Below are 25,835 nucleotides of genomic sequence, written 5' to 3' on the forward strand. Positions count from 1 at the left end.
TTGGTAGGTTACCCGCCATGCCTTGTTTATGCCAAGACATTATTTTCAACACACACTAGCATTGTCCATAAGAAAGCTCACCTTTTTGACATTGTTTGGTGAGAAGAAAGTACAGTTGGTGATTCAATGTCAAGAAATGGAATCTAAATATATTGTTAAAGCCGGCATACAAACTACTCTTCAAGCAGTCATAGTTATCATCGATCTACCATCATATACTCTACACACAGCTCTAGGCCTTCATTCAAGGCATGTAATTGACGGCAAGATTGGTAAACGTACAATCCATGTAGCTAGAAACAATAATATTGCTCTTGCAAACTATTTTTATACGCTAAAGAGAAACATCACACACGAAGCTCCAACAAATTTTGGACACCATGGTTGAGAAAGGTAAATAGTTGGCTAGCCTGTTAATGTCGTGCAAGAGTTGCTGTTACTCAACGTTTTGAGTTGTGTCTGGATTGAAGGGACAAGAAGAGGTGACAAAGAAATCAATGACTTGATGTATGGATGGTATTGGAGAAATCAATGACTTGATGTATGGATGGTATTGGAATCTTTAAAAATGATGCCGTCTAGGTTGCCTTGAAGTCCCATCTCAATCTTTAAAATGGTATTAGAATATTTTTTCTAATTTGTTTTTTCTATTCAATATTATTAAGGTGTCATTAATGAGGCTATAAAATGATTCAATAAAAAAAAAGGTTGATGATGAAATTTAAAAAGGAAGAAGCAAAAATGAGGGAGGTCCTTGTTCATCCGAACAATGAAGAAACAGAGAATACTCGAGTTTTTTTATTTTATATTATTTTATTTTATATATTTCAAACTATTCAAACTTATATAAGAATTAATTTTCTTAAACAGATTATATATAGATATAGAAGTCATATTTTTAAGATAAAGTGATATATATAAAAAATACTTCAAATCATCCAATCAAAGAAATAAATTGTCAACCATCTTACTAGTTATTTTCAGTCAGCCTAAGAACAACTCAATACTGATACAAAAACAAATGTTCAGGGAAAGATTCTTCAATTTATTCATGCAAAGACATGGCAGGCTAGCAGCCATGTGAGGTGACCATCGATCACACACAGAAACTAGATAAGAGATTATGTTGATGATGAGCCAGCCTAGTCCCAGTGTGTTTTAATTCTTGGAAACAGGGAGTGGGACAGTGTTTAATTTCCAGGTCGGAACAAAAACTGAAATAGTGCAAGGCAAAACATGCTTAAGTTGCTACAAACTGGATTGAAGTTGAAGGACTGTCTGTCTCAAAAACTGGTGTCATGGTGAAGCACTGTCTTCAGGAATCGTCCAGCATAAATCCTTCTTCTTGCTGCAAACAGGACAGCAAGCTTTTGCTTCGATCCTACATCTAGAATTGTCATGGGCCCTAGCTAGTTGTTCAAGCTTCTAGCAAACATGGATCTATGTCAGGTTTGCCTAATGCATACCCACAAGTTATTCAATTCACAAGCCGGCAATGGTACATGAGAATTTTTTAAATTTCCATCGTTTTTATAGTAAAAAATGACTGTTTGCAAACCAGCCATTGAAATACCTTGAGGTGCCTGACACAGGTATGCTAACACCACCACGTATGTTGAAGGTTTTTGATCTATGGAGATGGTTTTTTTTTTTTTTTTTTGAGTGTTTGGAAGTGTAATAGTTTTTGTTTTTTTTTTTTTGTGTTTTAAAAGTGTGTTTGATTTGAAAAAATATTAAATTGATGTTTTTTTAATGTGTTTTTATATCAAAAATAAAAAAAAATTAAAAACAAAATTATTTTAATATATTTTCAAATAAAAAATATTATGCATCATAATATTAAACACGCATACAAATTGTGAGGTCAAATTCAAATAATTTAACCGATAAAATCAAGTCACAAAGTTGGGCCCTAGCTCATGTCGTGTATTCAAGAAAAGTCAAGTTAAAATTAATCTGATTATATTTTTTAATTAATTTTAGATCAAACTCTAGTTATTCTGTACAATCCATTACTCAGACTCGGATCTTACTGGTCATCTAAGGTTACTCTTAGGGATATTTTATATATATATATATATATATATATATATATTATTTTTCAGATACAGAAACAATGGCCTAGCATTTATATTTTTAGATATCTAAATTAACTTGGATTATCTTTTCTAACCCGTAATCCAGACTCAGGTTACTAGCCAGGCCAGGTTTCATTGCTATGGACAAAACAAGCATTTATATTTAAGGGCCCATGGGCAATAATCAATGTGCTTTTGCACATTATGATCAGAGATATTTTTCAAAAGTAAATGATTTGTCAGGATCCAACTCTATCTATAGAATAGGGCCCACCTAAATTTGGACATATGGGCTTCTTAGCCTATGCACTGGGCCCAATAGGCTTTGCTCTCATCTTCATTGATCATGCATAGGATGGTGATTTGTGTGGTGTGGTCTCATCATCTTTCCTTTGCCCACCGCACCGTCCCTCCCCTGTGCCCTCTTGTTCTGTAAGTATTTTTAAGTTTTTCATGAGATGTCCGTATTCATGTCAACTTGACCACCAATCCACATGTATTTATGCTATTTCCATTTTAAATTCAAGTGATTAGCACTCCCTAACAAGAACAGGGAGATTATTGATTCCGTAATGCAGTATTGAAGGCTCTCTTTCAAGGTATTAATTACAGACAAAAAAAAAACACATTAAATTGATTTTATTATTTTAATATTTATGATAGTTTCGGCGCATATTTAATTATATATGTTTTCCTGGGTTTAACCCTAATCAGATTTGACAACTATACATGCTGTATACATAGCTCATGCTTCGAATTGAGTGAGCACATCAAACGGCGAGCATCTGTGACGAAAGACCAGCAAGAAAGAAATCTGTGAGGTAAACAAGAACATGACCATTGTTTTATATGATGGAGATCATCAGATGTCGTCTGGTGGACCCATGTTTTCACATGCAAGACACGTTTCAGGATCTGATGCCCTGCACTGCTCACAGCAGTATGATCAGAGCCTTGAGTTTTTTTTTTTTTTTTTTTCCGATGACTACTGTATACATACATGATGATAATTTAATTTAAAAAACAAGGACCACTGCATGCAGCTTCTTTTGGGTTTAAAAATATTGTATTTAACCATGGAGATGCATGTGCTGTGGCGTGCTCAGCTCGCACCTCTATGCTTGCATGGAGCTTTGTGGATGGATGGATAGGACTTTGTTTTCTTCCCCACTTAATTCATGCTTTATCCTTGGGAATATTATTGAATACAATACCAAATCCTTCCATATCACCCATGGCGATCCTGGGAATGTGTAGTTTTCTTGGCGAAGCCATCGATGATGAGTGCAAGGGGAGGCCGATGAGGATATATAGGGTGATGATCAGCTGCAGGTCAATGTATATTTAAAAGAGCAGCACAGTAACCCTTGATTAATTAACCACAGACTAATTCAGTACCCTCATCCTCGTCTTAACGTGGCTAAGAGCCTTGTGGCTGTGGGTCGTCGACCATTTTGGATGAGGACTGGAGCCAGCAAAGATGTCCAAAGACAAGAGAAAGCCAACAAAAGATTGGCAAAAGGGAAAGTTGCCAAAGTCGATTTCTTGGTTTCTTTCTGTCCTGGCTAGCTAACTTTATAAATATCCGAATTATGTATGTTTTCAAGCTTCGACCCCCTTTTAACCTAATTGTAGCTACATGGATCGATTAACACCTCAAGGTAAGTTGCCAAGGCAATTTCTGCTGGTCAAATATCTCTTTGGGACGCCTTTGCATTGCGCCTTTATCAGCAAGCTGAAGATTCTACTGTTCTCTTTTTCACCCTGTTACTGTTGGTACTGTCAGGGAGCTCATTTTTGTAAGCTTTCTCTTCTTTATAAAATCTTTCTGTTTTTTTATCAAGAGAAAGAAAAAGGTAAAGCAACGCAGTGCGATGTTGCTGCCTCACGTCAAACTGCCTAAGTTCCATGGAGTACAAGGAAGGACAAAAGAAAGGAACAAGACATGAAAAGGGGGGTTGGGTGCTTGTTAAGCTGCCTGGCTGGCTGGTGTTGTTGTTGAACGCCTTTGAAGTCAAATGTTAATAAGTAGAAGATGATATTGAAGTCACTGCATGCCTTGTGGATATACCTAGCTAGCTAGAACAGACAAAGCAAGTCACGTATTCTTGTATTTCTTGTTTTAAAAATACATAAATTCATTAAAAAACCATGCATATTTATTTTATATATCTGTTTTCACCCTTTTAATAAGATATATTTTTGCTTTTTTCTATATTTATCCTTTTCATCTTGGAATACTAACTAAAAACAGTCTATATAGATGTTTACCGTACGATTTGTAGAGAGGATTTGGTTAGCACATAAATGAAGGGCAGTAGAAGAGAGCATTTGCAAGAGGAAGATATTTTTATTTGCTGGGATTGATATTGAATTGCAATCAATTCATTTACCAACTTGTATTTATCATAATCAATGGTCACTTACTGGGACCTGATCATACATACGGATGTGAGATTCCTGTTCTGTGTAGCCCTAATGAAGAACTAGCTTGGTATTAATTATAGTAAAAGTGGTCTTCTCCCTCCCCCTCCTCAATGGATTGTTTATTGGAGCGAACACATGGAGGCAGAAATATTGGCAAGAATTGGAATCAAGATCTCCTCAAAAGATGCTGTAATTCATTTGATTAAGCACAAGTGCATTAATTCTCTCCCTCCCTGTGCTCTCGCTCATACACGAGTGATCTACATGGGATGCCTTGTCCCATCAGAACATGGACAGTATAGATTTAGGGCCCTGCCTGGCTTATGCTGGCACAGCTCGGTAATTCCCGGTGCTAATTAATTAGTTTGCTTTTTGAAGAGAAATTAAAAAAAAAAAAAAAAAGGGCTTCCTAGTGGCAACCTTAAATTCGATAATCCCCACCTTGCAATCAAACCTTCAATGCAATACTATTTCAATCTCTCATCTGGGCCACCACATCACCGGGTGATTGAGGAACACAACCACTCTCTCCCCACCCCATCTCTCACCATCCCCCATCATTAAAGTTATTAATCCCATCACGGCAAGTAGACTCGAGTTATCAATTGGATAAATTTACTTGAATTAATCTAAAATAATATTGTTTTAAAATTTTTTAAAAAAATATTAATTTTTAATTTGATCAGATTAATTTTTATTTAATTTAATATAAAATTTGATACAGACTAAATTCTAAATCAATAAGTTATTAAATTGACTCATTTTTCATATTTAATAACACCACCCAACATTCTCATCCAACCATTGGTCCATCTCCCATGATTTTATTTGTCTATTTGCAACCAAAGCTAATACCCATTTTAGGTAATCAACAACTACCCTCTCTCTCTCTCTCTCTCTTTTTCCTGTTGACCATGCCCCATCCTTGAAGTTATTAGACTTCGTGTGTTACGTTACAAGACTTGGGTTATTGGTTGGCCCAAATTTAATTTAATTAATTCAAAATAATATTTTTTTAATATTTTATATCAACTTCAAATCAAATTAAATTTTGACCAACTATCAACTTCTATTTAATTTAATTTAAAACACTGCTTAGACCGTATTCTGGATCAACAAATAACTAGATTAACTCACAAAATCAGACCGTGTTTAATAACAACACCCAACTTTCTTTGCCATCCTACCATTGTTCCATTTCCCATGATGTTATTTGTCCATGTTAAACCAAAGCTAATACCCATTTTAGGTAACCAGCAATCCTAATGTCGGCATAATAATTATTTGTCTACTTTGTATTTGGGTCAAATATTTTCCCATACGACCATAATTGTTTTTTTTTTTTAAAAACCATGGGAAAGACAACATCATGGCTCTACCCATGTGGAATTCATTCTTTCTACAAATGTTCAAACCCTGTTTGCTGTTCTCTGGCCTGCTGTGTCCTTGCCCAGATTGCTGCTGTTTTCTGGTTTAATTTTGATTCTTGAATTATTACAACAAACCAAACAAATTTATCTAAATAATCAAAATTAATTAATGAATTCACATCTACCCTAAAATCCATATATATATATATATATATATATATATATATATTTCGTACTAGAAAACATATTTTCTATATAGCGAATGAATATATATTTTTTATTTTAATACAAAATTAAAGTACATGGCACAAATAAATAGTTTATAAGATAAAACATATATTATTTATTTTACTAGTTTTTTTTTCTATAAACTTATATTCTTGATACCTACAATATTTTTACTTTTCATTTTTACAAGATGTCAATTCCCTGCAGCACCTCAAAAAAAAAAAAAAACAAAAAAACAAAATTGAGGAAAGGCCTTGCTTAACAAGAACACGATATTCCTCATGATAGTGTGTGTAATCTTTAAGTATACAAAATATGCCGACTTTTTTTCTTAAATATATTATTCCACTTTGTGATCTTTATTACATTTCTCTCCATACAATATTCCTTTTCTTGTACGTTATGACTTTGTAATCTTTTTTTTTTCTTTTTATATATATAATAAGGGTCGATTAATTATTTCACGACACCTGTATATATATATATATATATATATATATATTGAAATAGGAACTTAAGATATTTTCATAAATAAAAGTAATTAAACGTAGATATGTTATAAAAACGCATCTGTAATCAATTTAATTAATGAAAATATTCTTTTTGCAAAAATAAATTGTAAATAAATTACCAAACATAAACTGAACCTATCGAGCATTGAATATGAATTTTTTATATTCAAACATATAAAAATAAAAATAAATATTTATGAATTGAGTTTTATATTATTTGTATTTGAATTCAAATTCAAAATAAATATTTAAATTCTACCCAAACATTGAATATGAATTTTTATATTCAAATTTAATAGAATAGAGTTTCTAGAAACTCTCGAGCATTTATGACCTGAACCTAGATATTATAATTTATAATTATTTAGTATTTTATTAGCTTGATATACATTTAATTTTTACAAACTTTAAATTAATTAATTAATTTATTTATTTATTTCAAGTTAGATCTGATAAATTAATATCCATATCCAACTTTTAACCCGATATTTACCTTTGATTTTACCCCAATATAATTTGGTTAAAAAAATCTCTTACTCATTCAATTAGGTTTGGGTCCGCATCCATCAGCTTCGGTGAAATTGCCTTTAGACAGATTGAAATGAAGAAAACACAAAAATCCATCCATCCTTCATTTTCTCTCCAAAAAAACACCCAATCAAATTATTGTATTTCTATCTGTATTAAAATAAAGAAAAACTTTAGCTTTATAGCTTTACTTTGACTCTCTCTCTCTCTCTCTGCCTAATAGTCCACCAGAAACACAGTTTCAGCTCCTTCTTTCTCTTTCTTTCTTCAGACAAGCTTATTTAGGCTACAAGGAGCTCTCTGTCTACAGTGTTTTTGTTGCTAAAGTTCAATCTTCTTTCAGCTTTCTTGATCTTTCAAGCCAGGTACTTTCTTCCACTGCTCATCTCTCATTTTCTTTAATGGGTTTTTCATTTATTTTTTTCGCTCTTTTCTTCATCTGGGTTTCCGCTGTTGGCTTGGATCTATTGTGGGGTTTGGCTAAAAGTAGTGATTTTGTGATCAAGATCTGAACTTTGCTTAAATAACATTTGATCATGCTGTTTTACTGGGCTTGTTTGAGAATGCATTATGTTAGTTGCTGACTTGATTGGTTTATTCTTTACTCTCTTTTTTTGCGGTCCTTGAATCCTTTATGCTTGTTTTTCATTTTTGTCTTTTTGATGGTCCTGTTTTTTGTGCTCCTTTTTGGTGAGAAATGATTCCATGTTGAGTTGGTTTTGCTAGCTTTGAAGTTTTGTTCTTGTTCAATTTTTTCTTCAGTGTCATCTAATCAAACTATGGGAGCTGCTTTTTTATTGAATGCTCTTCTTCTTCCAGGGAAATAATTAATTTTGTTGTGATTATTTTTTACGTTTGTGTCTGTGTTTTTCTCTTGAAAGTTTGTGTTTTGACCTAATTTAGGTAGACTTAAGTGCCCTAATAGATAATTTGTAGGTGGTCTTTTCTGATCTGACTTGTGATGCAGTGTTTAGGCCAAATGAAATTAGAGTTAGTAATGCTATCATTTCTATATTGGTATTCTTCCATCTTACTTATATTTCGTTCCATAATGTCTTTTGGGTGTCTTCTATATGGTTATGCACCTAAATCAGTGTCTTTTGGGTGTCATGAACCTCTATAAATATGCATGTATATTTTTTCTTCTGTATAAGAGTTGGTTTTTAGGTTTTATGTTGCACTTGATATGTAACTTATTCTAATGCTTTTGACAGAATAGTTGATGCTATTGGAAAAATTGGATAACAACATTGTTGGGGGGCTGCCAGTGGGCAGATATGATTCCAAGTTCCGGGTGCTGTAAAGTGGATTCATTCAATCTGATGTAGTTTTGGAACTTTGTTGTCTGATGGCCTCAAAAACTGGTAGCAAAGCATCCTCAAAACAACACCAGAAAACAGCTGGTTTTCAAAGAGCGGATGTCACTGATCTCAGGCATTTGTCTTTGCAGGGCTCAAAGCCGAGCAAGCCCCAGCTGATTAATCATGAGCAGGTGCAATCTTCAGTAGAAAATATGCCAAAGCAGGTTTTGTTAGAAGCTTCTGAAAATAAAAAGCTTCCGAATTCTAATCAAGAGGGGGCTTCTGATTCTTTGAGTAATACGTTGGAATCCAATTCTTCCTTGCCCTGTCTTGAACAATCATCAATTGAGGTGGATTCTATTGTCAATGAGACTAGAGGCTCACAGGATGTTTCTGTTGATCAAGAGAAGAAAATATCAGAATATGGAAGTGTAAAAAACAGCTCGGTATCTGCCAAAGTTAGTGATGGAACCAGCAGCCTGGCTAAGACGAGTGGAAGTGCCAAAATGAGTGACCGTGTTGATTATGCTGAGAGTGGCAAGAGGAGTTTGTGTAGAGGAAGCACCAGCAGCGATGTTAGTGATGAAAGCACTTGTAGTAGCTTTAGTAGTAGCATCAACAAACCTCACAAAGCAAATGACTTGAGATGGGAAGCCATCCAAGCTGTTAGAGCAAAAGATGGGGTTTTAGGTTTGAGTCATTTTAGACTGCTGAAGAGGTTGGGTTGTGGGGATATTGGTAGTGTATACCTGTCTGAGCTGAGTGGAACTAAGTGTTATTTTGCAATGAAGGTAATGGACAAAGGTTCTCTTGCCAGTCGTAAGAAGCTGCTTCGGGCTCAGACAGAGAGAGAAATATTGCAATCTTTGGACCACCCTTTCCTTCCGTCGCTCTACACCCACTTTGAAACAGATAAATTTTCATGTCTGGTAATGGAGTTCTGTCCTGGAGGAGATTTGCACACTCTTAGGCAGAGGCAGCCAGGGAAACACTTTCTGGAGCAGGCAGTAAAGTATGATAAGTGAACTTTGATTCTTTATAGTGTTAATTTTTATACAGTAGTCATGGAATTGGAAATTTTATTTGCTACTAACATGACAACAGTTTTCATAGTTGGGAAGAAAGTGTCTGGCCTACTTTTGGATCTATATTTTATAAATTTGGAAGTGCCACCATAAAGCATATAATTTTATCCATGGTTGTACTCTTAGGATCTGCTGCAGGAATATAACTTGTGTTTTAAATACTGGAAGTAAAATAAATCCTAGATGATTCTTCTCAATTAGCAAAGTTTACATTTTAGTGTCTTAGTGAATCCTAGATGATTCTTCTCAGTTAGCAAAGTTTACATTTTAGCGACTCTTATGCATCTTCAAACTGCAAAATGGAGCGTAAGTAACTAATCTAAAGCAAGATGTAGAGTCATTTTGGAACTGATTTATTTTGTGGAAGTTTGATACATAGTTGCATTTGCACTCTTGATGTAAATTTTGATATAGGCTTAAACTATCAGTTCTTTTTAAACCAACAGTAGATTTTGTATAAATTTAGAATGTTTGAGAATTCCAATAAGTGATGGATGAATTATAACCGTCAGTCCTGAATGATAAAGCTTTGAGAAGATGTAACTACCCTGAAGGATAACATTAGATTGAAAGAGCTAAAAATTTTGGTCTCTTTGTCAGGTAAGTTGGACATTTGGAATTTCTCAAAGAAAGAGAACCCTTATCCCATTGGTGGCTCATTTTGCAATCTGAAATTCATCACTTGTTTGACTTTGAATTTTTCTTCATACCTGCATAAACACTTGAAAGTTGAAAGTGACCATCTTTAATCTTTCCAACTTGCAGATTTTATGTAGCAGAGGTTCTGCTAGCTTTGGAATATTTGCATATGCTTGGGATCATTTACCGTGATCTTAAGCCAGAGAATGTCCTTGTGAGGGATGATGGACATATAATGCTCTCCGACTTCGACCTTTCCCTCCGTTGTGCTGTGAGCCCAACACTTGTCAAAACAGCATCTCTTGAGGCTGACCCATTTCGAAAGAACCCTGTTTACTGTGTTCAGCCAGCTTGTATCGAGCCTTCATGCATCCAGCCATCCTGTGTTGCTCCTACAACATGCTTTGGGCCCCGCCTCTTTTCTAGCAAGTCCAAGAAGGATAGGAAACCCAAAAATGAACTAGGAAATCAAGTCAGTCCATTACCTGAGCTCATAGCAGAGCCAACAGATGCAAGGTCAATGTCTTTTGTTGGAACCCACGAGTATTTGGCACCTGAGATCATCAAGGGTGAAGGTCATGGAAGTGCTGTTGACTGGTGGACTTTTGGAATTTTTCTATATGAACTCTTATTCGGGAAAACTCCCTTCAAGGGATCTGGAAACCGAGCCACATTGTTCAATGTTGTTGGCCAGCCTCTTCGATTCCCAGAATCACCAGTCGTCAGTTTTGCAGCTAGGGATCTCATAAGGGGTTTGCTTGTAAAAGAACCACAGCATAGATTAGCATCCAAACGAGGCGCCACTGAAATAAAGCAACACCCCTTCTTTGAAGGCGTGAATTGGGCATTAATACGCTGTGCTACCCCACCCGAGATCCCTAAGCCAGTTGAGATTGAGCGGATACCTGCCCCAGCATCAACAAGTGAAAAGGCCACAACAGTTGCAGCTGCTCCTGGTCAAAAAGGTTCTGATAATTACCTGGAGTTTGATTTCTTTTAGCAATATTTATTACAATTTGCAAATTGTTTCTATTTAAGGGGAAGAATTGTTCTGAACATCTCTGGCGTTGTTGGTGATGAGGATAAAGTTTTTTTCCTGTTTTTCTCCTTTATTGACAGATGATAAGGAAATGTAATGTTTGTTGTTGCCTGTTAAAAAATTTCAAATCTGCATCACATAACTATTGCTTGGAGTCTCCAAGTGTAGGAGCCTGGAACCAACCATTTATTACTAGACAGTGGTTCAGAAATGCGGTCGTGTTAGTCCTGCCGCAAAGGGAACTCCCTCGAACTCATGGTCGTATTGCTTATTAGTTCTGCAAATAGGTCTCTGGCAAATGTACTTTAGCAGTGGATTGACATCATTTGATTGGCCAACAGAAAATACAGTCCAAAATTGATTTGAATTGATTCCTATCTGCTGTTTGATATGTAATTACATTTACATGATGTAAGTTCACATCTTTGACTTGCCCTCTAATCTTGAATGAATGCATGCATGCTCTTTGGTTTTGAAACAATGGCAAAAAAATCATGGACAAGGTCCATGACTGAATGGCAGGCCAAGAAAAGCAGGATATGAACATGTGCTTCACTTGATTCCCGCACACAATTGAGGTGCTAGAAGGTTATCCTCATCCATCAATCTTGAACTCCTTTGGAATAAAATCCTTCCCGTTTCTATGAATTTTGCAGTTTCCATAGAAGAAAGCCAAGTTGTTCCATGGAATACACAGTGCTAAAAAAATGTACACGCAGACTGTAGGAGGAATGGTGAATTAGTAAAAGGTAAGTGCGGTGAGCGTGGATCGAACACGCGACCTTCAGATCTTCAGTCTGACGCTCTCCCAACTGAGCTATCCCCGCTGTGATGGCTCAGACTGTGTCAATATGTTATAATTAAATAACGTTTTCTGATTTGAAACATATTCAAGCAGAGGAGTCATTGTTTGTTTTGGATTGATCTTGCAGCCCTGTAGACATTGCACTGTGATTATCAAGGGGTGAAGATGATCCAATCATCTGGTCATTCATCACTTCGATCCTTTTCATCGCATGTGATCTTAATGTCATGGGACTCCAATGCATTTTGAAGTTCTTATCAGCTATCCCATTTCCTTTCCTAGCTAGATCTCAATTTCCTATCCATCATAAAATGTTGCAAACACAAGTAAATGAAAGCGAGTTTAAGCTTATAACAAAAAAGGGTTGTTCATGAAGACATATTAAACATCATAAATTACAGGTAAAAATGTGCCTTGGATTAATAGACTTGGAGGTTCCAAGAACTAGCTTCCTCATGTTGAGAAATGGAATGAGGTCCATCATAGCCTTTCCAACCATATCACTTTCAACGAGGATGGTGCCTCCCTTAAACCTTTTTCGTTGCGTTTTCTTTTCATAAAATATTAACGAGGACGCACTTCTATTCTAACAAGCATGAACCAAAAAAGTTGAGTGCTTCTTAGCACGTAGTGCAATCTTGGATATGCAGTACACGTGTTGATGATCTTTGAGGGAGTTCTCTCCTCTCGTCTCTTTCTTGGGCCCTGTAACTCTCCACCTGGTGAGCACTAACTCGACTGACTTTCAACTCCGTCCAGGTAACAACATTATCTTTCTCTACGACTAACATGAAGAAAAATCAATTATTGATCTTGCACGGAGAAGGAAGGAATGGGGTGGATCTCAGGGAAGATATGGACGGGATATATAAACCATGGTATTAATGGAGTCAATAATAGCATTCTTCAACGTCCAAGAAAGAAATCAACCCTCCCTCCTTCTATGTCGTCTTTGATAGATTCCAAAGGCACCCCATGATTTATCTCACAAGAGATCACTTGAATTCTCCTCTTCAATCTCACTTACGCTAGTAGTAGTAGTAGTAGTAGTGCTACCACTACTGCTTCCATGGCTGGTGTTGAGAAGAAACATTATTGTCTCTGGTTCTTTCATCTTCCTTCTAGGTGCATATATATGGCTGGTTTGATATTTTTCATATTTCGGCCTAATATTGTGTGTGATAAGGGGGCAGCCATGATTGTGATCTCCTTGAGCTCATATTTGGGCTTTGTGTTATTGATTCAAACCAAGGAATAAGAACCGATTAAGAGTTTTAGCAAAACTTCTATGAAGCCCAAATAAAAAATAATCTAAAAATCTATAAGCAATTAAACGCTTTTAATATAAAAAAAATATATCATTATATAAAGATAGATTGAGGCATTAAGCAGAAGAAAGCTTCCCTCTTAAGTTTTCATGTATTTACTTTTCCATCATTGGACCTCCATGTCCAATCTAAGTCATTGTGTTTATATTTGCTACCTAGTGCATGTTTGGTAATATAGTAATTTTTAAAAGTGTTTTTAATTAAAAATACATATAAATAATATCTTTTTAGATTATTATTTTTGTTTTTGATATCGGCACATCAAAATTATCGAAAAATACTTAAAAAATCATAAATTTAATGTACGTTTGAGCGAAAAACAGATTAAAAAACAGGTTCAACCATAGAAACAAATGTTTTCTCCGCTCTTTTTTAATGAAATTAACCAAATGAATTTTCGATAAATAAATTGGAAAATTACCTCCTACTTTTTTTTCTTTTATTATGAATGTACTTCAATTTTATTAATATTTTGATAAAAGATTATATTAAGATTTAATATCTCATCCACCACCATAGATTATCATTAAACTACAAGCTCATTGATCTTAATCTCATGTCACAGAGTTTGGTGCAAAGCATTAAGATCGATTAGTAAAAAGATTAGGAAAGGAGATGAGAACACAAACCTCTTTCCTAAAAGACAATTAACTTATCGGATGTCATAAAGTGCTATGGATTCCTTCCTTTTTCTTCTTCTTTCACTGTTTTTTTTTTTATTATTATTTTTTCTTCCTCCTTTTCAAGTGGTACATCCAAGCGAATAATAATTAGATGCCCATTAACAAACTTCTTCCTCTTTTTTTTTTTTTTGGTGAAAAAAGAACTATCAATATGAGCCCTTTTTAGATAAGTCAATTTTTTTTTGTTCGGTGTTGCACTAATCAAGAACATTTTTATTTTATTTTTAAAAAAAAATCCTTCAACTTGAATTTAAGCCACTTGTTTGCTCTTCTTTCCATGAAAATATAAATAAATGACGAGAGTCCACTAATTATGTAATATCATATATCAGTGGGTGAGAGAGTGGTAACTGGTCTTATTAAGAGTATTGGTTGTCAACTTGTCATACGTGTTTTGGAGCGTTAAGCTCAGATGTGGGCTCGCGTCACTAGGAACAAAACCGTGAGGATGGTAAGGCTCAAAACGAATAATATATGGCAAGTTGGGCCGGGCTGTTACAAATTAAATATCACTTACTAGTAAAACTAATTTTGTAAGGTAATAAGCAAGGATAAATTTTAGGATGATTAAGTTGAATACTTATGCAAGAAGTTTTTTTGGTAATTGAAGAGTAATTAATAATATTTTATTAGTTATTTTTTAGAATTATGTTAAATAAATAAATAAATATAAGTAAGAGAAATAAATCATATATTGAGATATTCTTATTATTCTTAGGGAGTCATGTATTTTATTCTCTCTTTTTATATCCATCTCTTTTTTTCAAAGTGAATTTAAAAAGTAATTAATAGAAAATCATTAGTAACTTCCTGATAGCCATAAAATTTTTCAAACTTACGGTATAGAAAAACTTAAATATAAAAAGGAAAGAGAATTAAAAAAATATTATTTTAATAGGAGAGAGAATTCTTATCACTTTTTGATTAGGGATATGGATGAATATCCATAGCACATGTTTTGAATTATTTATATTCAAACTCGAATCTAAATTCAAAGAAATTTACTTATTTGTTTATCAAACTTTGTTATTGTTAATGATCAATTCTTTATCTTTTAAAGATTTATTGTTTTTCTAACTTTCTTCAGTAAATCTCATAAGATTCCAACATCTTCATCTTATTTAGTGCTTTCTTATGTAAGATCCAACAACTAAGAAAATAATACTTAATTATTTCTCTATAAGAATTGAATTTAAACTCTAAATTAAAAGAGATTTTGTGAGAAAACAAAGGTTTAAATCGAGAAAACTAATACCGAAAAACAAGATGACACAAAAACTCCATGTTAGAAAATCTTTAATAACTAAAAAGAGGCTTATCAACTCATCCATAAATTAAGTCAACAATGACACAGCTTGTATATAATTAACGAATGGACCTATGGCCTATATAATAATGTATGAGTAAATAAATTCATAGATTATATATATATATATATATATATATATATATATATATATATATATATATATATATATATTGACATAATGCGTAGATTAGTTGAATGAACACTCAAAGTATGTAATCACGCATGCTTTTTTTGTGGACTTACTATCAGCAATGGTATGGCTGTATTAAATTAGTCTAATAATGATTTTTGTTAATTGTTTATTACACACTTTTACCTAACTGCTTTGGATTATTTATATTCTATAGGTGTTTTTGTTATTAATATGATATAGGTTGTTTTTCAATTAAAAATATATTAAAATAATATTTTTTTTATTTTTTTTATTAGTGCATTAAAATCATAAAAAAATACACTAAAAAAAAATACTAATTTAATATTTTAAAAAATATATTTGAAAAACAGATTATAACTAAAAAACAAATACGTCCTTTTAACTCCACGTGTTACAACTAAAATAGAGATGTAGTAAATGTTTTTTTTTTCTTTTTTTAATAATCTTCAAATCTTATATATATATATATTTTTTTTTTTTTTTTTGAAGTTGCTTTTGAAGTTGCTTGCACCTTGCCATTTGTTTTTGCTTTGAAGGATGCCCTTTTTAAGAAATGTGTGGATGCTGAGATATGAACAAGTTTATTTTGTTCGGGGTGTATGTTTTTTTTATATTTTTTTATATAGTTAAAATAATCTTTTATCCCCAAATCAATAAAATTTATAAATATTAACTAAGAGTTTTTTTTATTTTTCACAAACTTCTTAACAGAAAAAATATTTATTTGCCTCTAAGGTAAAAAATTTGTTTAGCTGCTGAACAAAGATGTTTACAGTTTTTTCATGATCCATGTACAGTGAAAACACATTTTTAATCTTATAAAAGACAAAAAAAAAGTTTTGTCTTTGGGGGTATTTTGATATTTTTACACAGGTATTTTGTATAATTAACAGGTTCATGGAGATGTTTTGGTATTTTCGCACCATTTAGGTGGCGCATGTGACGCCTTCCGGTGACCAAATCTGGCTATTTGTTGTCTCATTGGATGTGCAATCGTCTTCTCTTCCACATAACGTGACACATGCAGGCGTATGGTGGTCAGATTATTACCGGTGGTCGTTTGTTTTTTTTTTTCCTTTTCTAACAATTAAAGTACATCATTATCCTTGATTTTTAATTTTATACGTCATTTTTTTAATTTTTAATTTTGTTTTTATTCTTTTATAAAAGTTTTTTTTTCGATTTAGTCATTCAATTACAATTTCTCATAATAATAATAGTAGTAGTAGTAGTTATAGTTTTTAATTTTATCCTTCAAATCAAATTTATAATTTTTTTAAATAATAATAATAATATTTATTTCAGTTTGGTTTTTTTATATTTTTTATTTGTTTCTTTAATTTTTTTTGTCAGAGTTGTTATAATTTTTAATTTTGTCTATCAAAATAAATTTAAGATTTTTGTTATAATAATCTTTAAAAACATGTTTAAGACAAATGAACTAGTCTTACGTATTTCAATGCAATACCGCAACCAAAACACAGGAGACAGGATAGACCATGTACTTGTCTTTGGTTCTGTGAATTCTAGTCTAGTTAGATTCCAAGGGTAGACTGACTATATTGTCCATGCCGACTTTGTTGATCGCCAGCTAGCCATAAATGATTCAACCCTACCAGGCACAAAGACAAATAAAGAAAAGTGGTTGACAAATTTATATAAAAGTCACTATTCTATAAGCCACTTCTCAATTTGATCCCTAAAGATCTCCTTTTCTCTCAATTAGGTTTCATCCTATCATAAATCATCAAGTGACTCCCTCCTCTCCTCTAGTGAATTTTCATAAACACACGAGCTTTCTATCCATCAAAGTTATAAAATTCATCCCAACTCGTAACTCATCTCGAGATCCATATCATGGATTAACCCTGGTTAATAAATAACTGCATTATTCTAAATTAGATCCTAGAATAGCAGATACCCAGATGATCTGCTAGGTCGAGTCAGGTTTTATAACAATGCTCTAGACGGAAGACATGGTTAACCTGCTATGACGGGGGACCTAGTTGGAAAATAATTCTTAAGAGACCTTAATGAAAATTAGTGTAAAGGTTGGAGGACTTGGTGATCTTGTACCGATAATTTTTCTTTAAGACCAGGTGTTAGGTAGCTAAATCACTTGGTTCAAAATAGATGGAAGTGTGTTCATGGTCACACTAGGAAACCTGTCCAAATCAATGGGTGGTGAAATTAAAGCAGTAACTCGAGAGGAAATGAAAAATCAAAAGCCAAAAAATGAGTTAAAGAGGAGAATTTTAAGGAGCTTTCCCTTCACTTTCTTCCGTCATTAATGTCACAAAAGGACAAAAATGTTGGGTCATACTTGTGTGTGGTGCCATGTGAAGCCATAGAGATAGATACCTTCAGAGCTTCATTTTCTAGGTGGGATATGGACTTTTACTCGTAAACCCTCCTTTCTTGACCTCTAAAGTCCTGTTCTTTAATACTACTTGAAACAATACGGTACCTTAAAAACCTTTGTTCAAGTGTTAATAATCTTCCAAATCAAGTGTTAGGATTTATTTTGCGAAGTGATAAACAATACGGTTATTTGCCAGTGCTTGTCTAACCTTGGTTATTTGCTAGTGCTTTTCTTCTTGTCCTGGTAATTCTGTCAGGAGAAGAAGAAAGAAAGAATGGGGACTGTTTCACAGGATGCAATCAACCAGTTTAAGGCATTGATGGATCAAGGTTCAGTTCTGATCTCCTTTTACTTGTTCACTTTTTTGAAAACATTGCTTAACTTTACTGTTTTCAATTGTGCTTATTCATTTCAAAATGTGATGGCAGTTGAGGAGCCATTGAAGAGAACTTATCAGGTTTGCAATTGTTTCTGCTCTTTATCTTTGTTTCTTCTTTATGGGATCCGTCTCTTCAACTTGGAGTCAAGATTTTTCAAGTCTTTTCGATGTTGAAATTAGATGAATTATGTAAATAACAGTGAATCATGTAATTCTGTTGTTATCAGCTGCAGAATGTGATTCTGATCCACTATTCCCTTTTCCAGCCTTGATTTACTCTTCTTTCATAGATGTTCATCTTTCATGTTTTTTTAATGCCACTATGATGTTTAATCTTGGATGTTGTTATTAAGGTGATAGCTTCAAAAGAAATTAAGGAAAAAAATGTGGTGAGCAGTCCTAGTAAGGTTTGATCTAGGAAAAAAGGATGCTTATTGGGCTTCTGGGTGTGTTGAATTTGGCATTTCATTGCTTGATGTCTTCTTGGATTGATGAGAAGCTCTGATTCGAGCCGTTATCTGGGGTTGGTAGAAACAATCTTTCTTGACTGACAACTAATTGGCTTAAACTCATTTACTGGGTTTGTTTATAATTCCTTTCTTTTACCTAACTAAGTCTATAAATGGCATATGTTATGAATGTGAAAATTCTCTGTTGCCATTATGTTGTGTCATCATAGATTTGTTTATGTTTTGGTTTCTTTGGATTGTTATGCACTTTCATTATCAAATCTCTGTAAATTACAGTTTCTTACTATCTAAATTATTGTTTCTTGATCTGGCAGACTGTCCATCAAGGATATCAAGCTGAAACGCTGGCGCGTTTTCTAAAAGCTAGAGAATGGAATGTTACCAAAGCCCATAAAATGGTTAGCAGCAACTCTGGTCGAAGTGACCTGTGGATCTCAATGTTAAGTTCTTTAAATGTGATAAAAATAGTTTAATCTCACTCACCTGAGATGATATGTGTATGATGCTGCAGTTACTGGATTGTTTGAACTGGAGGGTACACAATGAGATCGACAATATATTAATGGTAAGCTTTTGTTAAGATCAAGTCCCACATTTATGTTTATGTCTTCCTAGCTTTCTCAAGATGGAATAGAAGTTTGATGTTTGTGTATTAGTTAGAGGCTTCTTCATAATGTGTCTAAGACTTTTACGTATTACACTTCTAATCTGGATGCCGCTCCCAAATGCAGAAACCCATAGTTCCAACTGATTTGTACAGAGCAGTGCGTGATTCCCATCTCATAGGAATGTCAGGTTACTCCCGAGAGGTGCTTATTCTATGCTTATATTTGTCTTGTTTATGGTTTCTTAATCCTAGTTTATAACCTTTTAAAAACCCTGCTGCATCTTGCGCAATGGAGAAAACAATATTGTTTATATCACACAAAAGAATTTATCTCAAATGTTCTTGCAACCTTTGTCATCTTATTCAGGGGCTTCCTGTATTTGCTCATGGTGTTGGGCTCAGCACATATGACAAAGCATCTGTAAGTATTGCTATAAAATCCTTTAGCTATGCCTCACTGTATAAATCTTAATGTTTGGATTAGTAACCTTTTGACATTAAATCTTAATTCTGTGAGTGTTCAAGAGTTCAGTATTTTACTTGTCTTATTTCATTACAGGTCCACTACTATATGCAGTCTCACATTCAAATCAATGAATATCGGGACCGCATTGTTTTGGTGAGTATTTGAGTTTGGCAACTTCCTACTTCTGAGTTCTTAAGGTGATTTTTCTCACTTGCATATTTTTTTTTGTAGCCTACCGCATCAAAAAAGTATGGGCGACCAATAACAACCGGCGTAAAGGTTTTGGATATGTCTGGCCTAAAGCTTTCAGCACTGAACCAAATAAAGGTATAACTTTCTGGGCTAGTTTGTTTTGTTCATAGGACCCGTTTCATCAGTCCAGTCTATATTATTTTATGTAGTTTTCTTATTCAGAGGATGATTCAACTTCAGCTATTATGCTAGGTGGGTTGCTTGAACCAGGAATTTCAGCCAACTCACTGATACTTTTTCTTACTTTAAACCTCTAACCAGTATATTGTGGTGAATCTTTATCACTATCACATTTCTGAAAGGGTGGATATAGTGCAAAAATACTTATGCATCACGTCACGTTGACCGAGTCTGTTTTTAATGTTACTGCAGATGGTGACCCTCATTTCAACTATTGATGACTTGAACTACCCAGAGAAAACACATACATATTACATTGTAAATGCCCCATATGTATTTTCAGCTTGTTGGAAGGTAAGCCTCCTTTTTCTCTCATTGCAGTTGAATATCCTTGCTTTTTAACCTTTTCCAATAAGTATTCATGTGCTGGTGCAAATTATCATCTCGGATAAGATTGAGTAGAAGAATGTTTTATCTGTGAAAATATTGAAAGGACCTTGTTATAAGCACCATTTCAACATTTGAATTTTTGCTAGGTTGTCAAGCCTCTGCTGCAGGAGAGGACAAGAAAAAAAATTCAGGTGTTGTCTGGAAACGGGAGAGATGAGCTGTTGAAGGTAACGATGGCTTCTCTGTGAACCGTGATTCTTGAAATATTGGAAACTTGACTGCTGGTTGTTCTTAATTCACTACAGTTGATTTAGTAAATTTCAACAACTTTATGGCCACGCTTTTCGATGATCATTACACACCATATCTTATGGACTAAGCTGGATGAGCATGTTTAATGTAGATAATGGATTATGCATCTCTTCCACATTTCTGTAAAAGAGAAGGGTCTGGATCATCTCGACATTCTGGGTATGCAAATGACAACTGCTTTTCCTTGGATCATCCCTTTCATCAACAGCTATACAACTACGTCAAGCAGAAATCTTTAGAGAGTGAACCTTCTCAACCAATCAAACAAGGGTCTTTCCACGTGGATCTGCCTGAACCAGCTGTCGAAGGAATGGAGATAGCTAAAACAATTGAATCCCAGATGCATAATTTTGAGAAAAGGAATGGGGTTTCTGGGCCCCTGAATGGCCTCAAAATCAATGACGACTCTGACCACAGAACTACGCATTGCCCGTGATTTAAGCAGAGGATCTTAACTCTTGATGCCTGAGGACTTTGTTACAAGTATACAATAGAAATGCATGTAATAGTAGTCGACCATGTTACCTTTACATGGCAGGGGAAAACTTAAAGCTATGCATGTAATCTGATATTCTGGCTGGGTGATCGGTATAAAGCTCGGCCCCAGCCTGACATGGTGTAGGAATGCAGTGGAGAATTGTAATTTTTAGCTTGTAAGTCTTACATTGATAATAGTCATAGAGAGAAACATGTTGAATCTAAATACCTTTCTTCCCCCAGAAATGCTCAAATTGCATATGATGACAGGTATATGGTTGCCCAAGAATGAATCTTTAGTTATTTATTTCCCTCCCAGAATTGGTTTCATATGATAGAGAATACATCATGACAACAACTCATGTAGACAAGGTTTTCTGGTTGGTAAACACATCAGCTTGGGGAAATCATACCGAGGATTTACCAAACATGTACTTTTGAATCCCAATGACTAATCTGAATAATCTGCTAGATCTGATTTTCAGTTGCAGAGTTAATGGAAGCGATCCCGATGACTCATTTGAATGTTCTACCATCTTGAAGGCACTTTAAGCTACCACCATCGTTTGCGATTGCTCACGCCACCTCTGGAGTTGAGTCTCGAGGGTCTTTTCTGCAGCCTCTGACATATCTGCTGACCTCAAAGCCATGTCAGTTGCTTCTTTAATTTCTTCAATTGCTTTTAAATTTGCCTCCAATTTCTTTTCTGCCTCTTTATTTCTTGCCTTCACTACTTCTATCTGAGCCATGGCATCAGCCACTTTTGTATCTGCAATATTTCCTGATTCCTCCTCTTTCTTTTTCAAACTCCCGAACTCTTCCGGTGCAAGTTTGATCTTGTTGCCGAAATCTTGATCTTGAATGCTCTCTCTTTCAGATAATGTCTTCATATCTTCGTGAGCTTTCTTTTCTGCTTCCTTGGCTTCTTTAGCCTCTTTAAGAGCAAGTTCTAGCTTTCCCTCCACATCTTGAGCCAGTAATCTGGCATTTTTTGTTTCTTCCTTCAGCTCTTCAGCATTCTTCCTCATCTCCTCGGCTTTCTTCTTCAACTCTTCGGCTTCTCTTCTAGCACTTTCAGTTTCCTTTTCCATTGCAGCATATTCTTTCTCTATTTCTTTCTCCAGCAATTCAATTTTCTCTGTCTTCACGTTTTCCAATTCTGCTGTAAGGGATGTCAACATATGTCGAAGAGAACTCTCTTCGGTGGCAATTTCTTGCAGTGCCTTCGTTGCTTCATTGAACTCGATGGTTAAAACCTTTACCTTTTCCATTTCGAAGGCATGGGCCTTTTTCATCTCTTCTTGTAAAAGTTCAATCTCTGCTGATGTTTCTGCGAGCTTCGCCTCAAGATTCTTTGTGAGCTCAGGATCATATTCTTTCTTCAAAATCTCCAAGTTCTTTTCTGCTTCTGCCGTGGCAGCCTTACAAAAATGTATGCGAGCATCTTTTTCTTCCACTAAATTTTCCTGCTGTTCTTGAATTTGTGCAGAAGCAATCTTCAGTTGTTGAGCTGATTCCCGCATAGCTCCAATTTCCTTCGAAAGCTCACTAACCCTTTCTTTGTTCATATTTGCCGAACGCTGAGTTTCTGCTGCCTGCTGGAACGAAGATGATTTTGACTCCAATGCTGCATCAAAATCCTGTCGGATCTTGTTGATTTGTTGCTTTGCAGCATTAAGTTCACGAGCAGCCATCTTGTACTGTTGTCTTGCCTCATCCAATTCCCGTTTTCGAGCTGCATTCCCCACGAGTTGTTGGGATTTTGCTTCTTCAAGTCGCCTAGCCTTTTCTTTTACCGCTTCTGCAGTTTCTATTGCTGATTTCTTGGACTCATCTACAGCTTTGAGCTTGGTGGTTAAATCATTCAATGTTCTCTTCGCCTTTTGAAGTTCAGAATTCGCTCGAGCTTTTGTAGTTTCGGCACTCTGCAGCACCCTCTTGAACCTGTTTACTTCTCTTTGAGCCAGTAGAAGTTGTGTCTCCTTGTCAATCACATTCTAGAAAACCAAAGGTTTAATTTTACATTCAATCACAAATTTGAACCTTTTCTTCACCACCTTGACCAAACTCATACACCACACACACACACCCTAAAGCTTGGAGATTTTCAAAAACATCCCAATATTATACCATGACATTATATGTTCTCCATTGATCAAAACATACCCTAAAACTTGTACAAAGAAAATATGAAAATTTTATCCATCAAGATATCAACAAGGAATCATCTTCAATTGCATTGCAAAACTTGGCATTGGATTTTACCTCTGAAGAAAGCCTTGATCTCCTGACAGCAGGTTTCCCTTTGAGAGCTACTTCTCCAAATAAACTAACCGCAGCTTTGACAGATTGAAATGGCTTCTTGGTGTCAATCTCTCCCACCTCTGCCCTTGGTGATGCTGAACCTTTTTGTTGATCTGCTCCCCTGATGTTTACCATCTTTTTGCTTCAAAATTTGTCCTTCAAAACTTATCTGCATGATCAACCAAAGCTCATCATATCATTTGCAAATCAAGACTTTAATGACATAATTAACACCCTTTAGGAAACTAATCCAACCCCAGCATGTCAATCGAAGGACATAGAACAATGTTCAATATTCCAAGCTAAAAACAATAATGCTACATGAGAAGGACTAAAATGAGCACATAACAAAACAAGAGGTACCTTAAAAATGTTGTATCTTGAAGAAGAAAACACCCCCCTCCCCAAAGAAATTTCAGGCTTCTCTTTCTTTTTTTTGAAAGGGAAAAAAAAAAACATAAAGGCGAAAAACATGTATTTTGCAATTTGCATTGTAGACTCATCTACTATTTTGGTGGGAAAGACAACAAATTCTGTGTGGGATTTAATGGTCAAAGTTGACAGCCTAACAAAAATAGAATTTTATTTCAGATAGACAATTTTAGCCCAACTTTCACCTGTGTAAACCTTACCTGATCCCCTAAGAAGAGGGCATATTTAGAAAGATAAGAAATTGGAAGAAAAAAAAGGAAATTGAAGGGTTAGGATATATTTTTAGTAGGTCAAAGTTGTAGCTCAAGTATGCTATTTGGAGGCTGTCTTAATTAATTACATTTGTGTGTTAATTAAGCATGAAAAATAAAGAGTAAGCTGGTCAAAGTTGTAGCTCAAGTATGTGTATATTTCTTTTATATTCTTAAAAACATTTAATTTTAATGTTTTAATGTCGGATTTTATCTGCCTCCACTTCAATCAATCCAAATAAAAATTGGATCCAATCTGATTTAATGAAATCTGTGTTGCGAGGTGGGGTGAAATTGTGATGCAAGTGTAAACCAAGTAGGACTACAATAATACAAAATATATATATAAAAAAAACACACATAACATTTAATAAGCAAAGAAAGTTAAATAGGCCAGAAAACCTATTTATAATTCTATTTTAATAAAAATAAAATATATGGTGATTATCCTTTTAAGAGGTGTACAAACCTTTAAATAGCTCATAAAACCCTACATCTACTAAAAAACAATTAAGAATATAAAAGAAATAAACACAAAAAATTAAATTAAAATATAAAATCCAAAAAAACACAGAAAAAATAATAAAATCAACCCAAACTACAGCATTAATGCTCAAAATACAATTATGAAATATTCAATGATCCATTCAGTGATCCATTGGTTAATCTAAGAAAAATTACTTGTAGAATTATTGATAAAATATTAAACTTGATCTAACAATTAAATTTCTCATTATCATAATTTTAAAAAGCTAACTAAATCTAATTGTTTAAAAAAAAATTTTGTACCTCAATCTATCCTACCAATTAATAAAAGTATTTTTTAGACCATCTACGTATTCTATTTCTATTTATATTAGATGCCCATCTAGTAATATCATTTCCTCACCGGACACTCGGAACCGTTTATGTCTACCAGCCCGGTACATCAAATTGCCATCCTTCCCTCCAAATGTGATTTTAATTTGCTTGTTTTACTGTGAGAGATGGGAAACAATTAATGTACTATCTTCCTCTCTTTGAAATTATTGTTCAAGATTTCTTTATCTTCATCATTTCTAATTCCAGAGAATGAGTTTACATATATACTGAAAACAGTTTGTTCATAGAATTGACTGGTTTTGTATATACTAATCGACGGGAGAGACCCACGGGCCATGGATAATGTGGGACAACGTTTGCCAACCTTGGTAATACTTGTCACGAGAAAAGGGACCTCAATACGATCACAACTTCAAAGCAGGAGCCATGAATATTGCACTGGTAAATTGATGATGTTTTCCATGAAGCGTGTGATTTTGTTGTGCTTGTTTCTGTTAATTTGCAGTCCTTGGTCAGAACAGTCTTTCACAATATCTGGTTGACTAGGTAAGGGTGTCGTCGAGGATAAGCAATGGTCATGTTATCATGAATGTCGACTGTGACATGTACCTGAGCAATTCAAATTCCTTAAGATATGCTCTGTGTTTTTTCATGGATATATGAGGAGAAGGGAGATGAGATCGGTTATATTCAGTATCTGCAGGC

At 34.4% G+C, this 25,835-nt stretch overlaps 3 protein-coding genes and 1 non-coding gene across 5 annotated transcripts; 2 read left to right on the forward strand and 2 right to left on the reverse strand.

Moving 5' to 3' along the window:
• The first annotated feature begins 7,255 nt into the window (after nt 1-7,255).
• LOC7482630 (serine/threonine-protein kinase D6PKL2) lies at nt 7,256-11,578 on the forward strand. 2 transcript variants are annotated; one of them, XM_002322461.4, is made up of 3 exons: nt 7,256-7,508; nt 8,363-9,456; nt 10,295-11,578. In XM_002322461.4, exons 2-3 carry the CDS (start codon nt 8,492-8,494, stop codon nt 11,166-11,168), a joined length of 1,839 nt encoding a protein of 612 aa, XP_002322497.2. In that variant the 5' UTR covers nt 7,256-7,508; nt 8,363-8,491; the 3' UTR covers nt 11,169-11,578. The 2 variants fall into 2 exon arrangements, with proteins under 2 accessions (XP_002322497.2, XP_024443569.1); XM_024587801.2 differs by having other exon boundaries at nt 7,260-7,508; nt 8,358-9,456.
• Nucleotides 11,579-11,961: 383 nt separating this feature from the next.
• TRNAF-GAA (transfer RNA phenylalanine (anticodon GAA)) lies at nt 11,962-12,034 on the reverse strand. Its single transcript has one exon. It is a non-coding gene; the product is annotated as a tRNA-Phe (tRNA).
• A 5,755-nt stretch (nt 12,035-17,789) lies between these two features.
• On the forward strand, nt 17,790-21,547 carry LOC7482631 (sec14 cytosolic factor). Its single transcript, XM_024587803.2, has 11 exons — nt 17,790-18,177; nt 18,277-18,305; nt 19,012-19,095; nt 19,209-19,262; nt 19,429-19,506; nt 19,672-19,725; nt 19,864-19,923; nt 20,002-20,097; nt 20,395-20,496; nt 20,679-20,759; nt 20,936-21,547. The coding sequence occupies exons 1-11, from the start codon at nt 18,123-18,125 to the stop codon at nt 21,278-21,280; spliced, it is 1,038 nt and encodes a 345-aa protein (XP_024443571.1). The 5' UTR covers nt 17,790-18,122; the 3' UTR covers nt 21,281-21,547.
• Nucleotides 21,548-21,599: 52 nt separating this feature from the next.
• On the reverse strand, nt 21,600-24,129 carry LOC7474075 (WEB family protein At1g12150). The gene is made up of 3 exons (XM_002323079.4): nt 23,989-24,129; nt 23,587-23,794; nt 21,600-23,318 (listed from the first exon to the last, which is right to left on the reverse strand). Exons 2-3 carry the CDS (start codon nt 23,758-23,760, stop codon nt 21,870-21,872), a joined length of 1,623 nt encoding a protein of 540 aa, XP_002323115.2. The 5' UTR covers nt 23,761-23,794; nt 23,989-24,129; the 3' UTR covers nt 21,600-21,869.
• Nucleotides 24,130-25,835: the final 1,706 nt, after the last annotated feature.

This window comes from Populus trichocarpa, chromosome 16, assembly GCF_000002775.5.
Source record: "Populus trichocarpa isolate Nisqually-1 chromosome 16, P.trichocarpa_v4.1, whole genome shotgun sequence".
NCBI classification, from domain to species: Eukaryota; Viridiplantae; Streptophyta; class Magnoliopsida; order Malpighiales; family Salicaceae; genus Populus; species Populus trichocarpa.

What these genes read in the sequence shown, in the direction of transcription:
- LOC7482630 (XM_002322461.4), top strand. Translation starts at nt 8,492, where the DNA reads ATGGCCTCAAAAACTGGTAGCAAAGCATCCTCAAAACAACACCAGAAA. An exon ending in TTTCTGGAGCAGGCAGTAAA is followed by an intron (nt 9,457 to 10,294) that starts GTATGATAAGTG and finishes TCCAACTTGCAG; the next exon opens with ATTTTATGTAGCAGAGGTTC.
- LOC7482631 (XM_024587803.2), top strand. Translation starts at nt 18,123, where the DNA reads ATGGGGACTGTTTCACAGGATGCAATCAACCAGTTTAAGGCATTGATG. An exon ending in TAAGGCATTGATGGATCAAG is followed by an intron (nt 18,178 to 18,276) that starts GTTCAGTTCTGA and finishes ATGTGATGGCAG; the next exon opens with TTGAGGAGCCATTGAAGAGA. An exon ending in TATTTTCAGCTTGTTGGAAG is followed by an intron (nt 20,497 to 20,678) that starts GTAAGCCTCCTT and finishes AATTTTTGCTAG; the next exon opens with GTTGTCAAGCCTCTGCTGCA.
- LOC7474075 (XM_002323079.4), bottom strand. Translation starts at nt 23,760, where the DNA reads ATGGTAAACATCAGGGGAGCAGATCAACAAAAAGGTTCAGCATCACCA. An exon ending in GATCAAGGCTTTCTTCAGAG is followed by an intron (nt 23,319 to 23,586) that starts GTAAAATCCAAT and finishes TTGGTTTTCTAG; the next exon opens with AATGTGATTGACAAGGAGAC.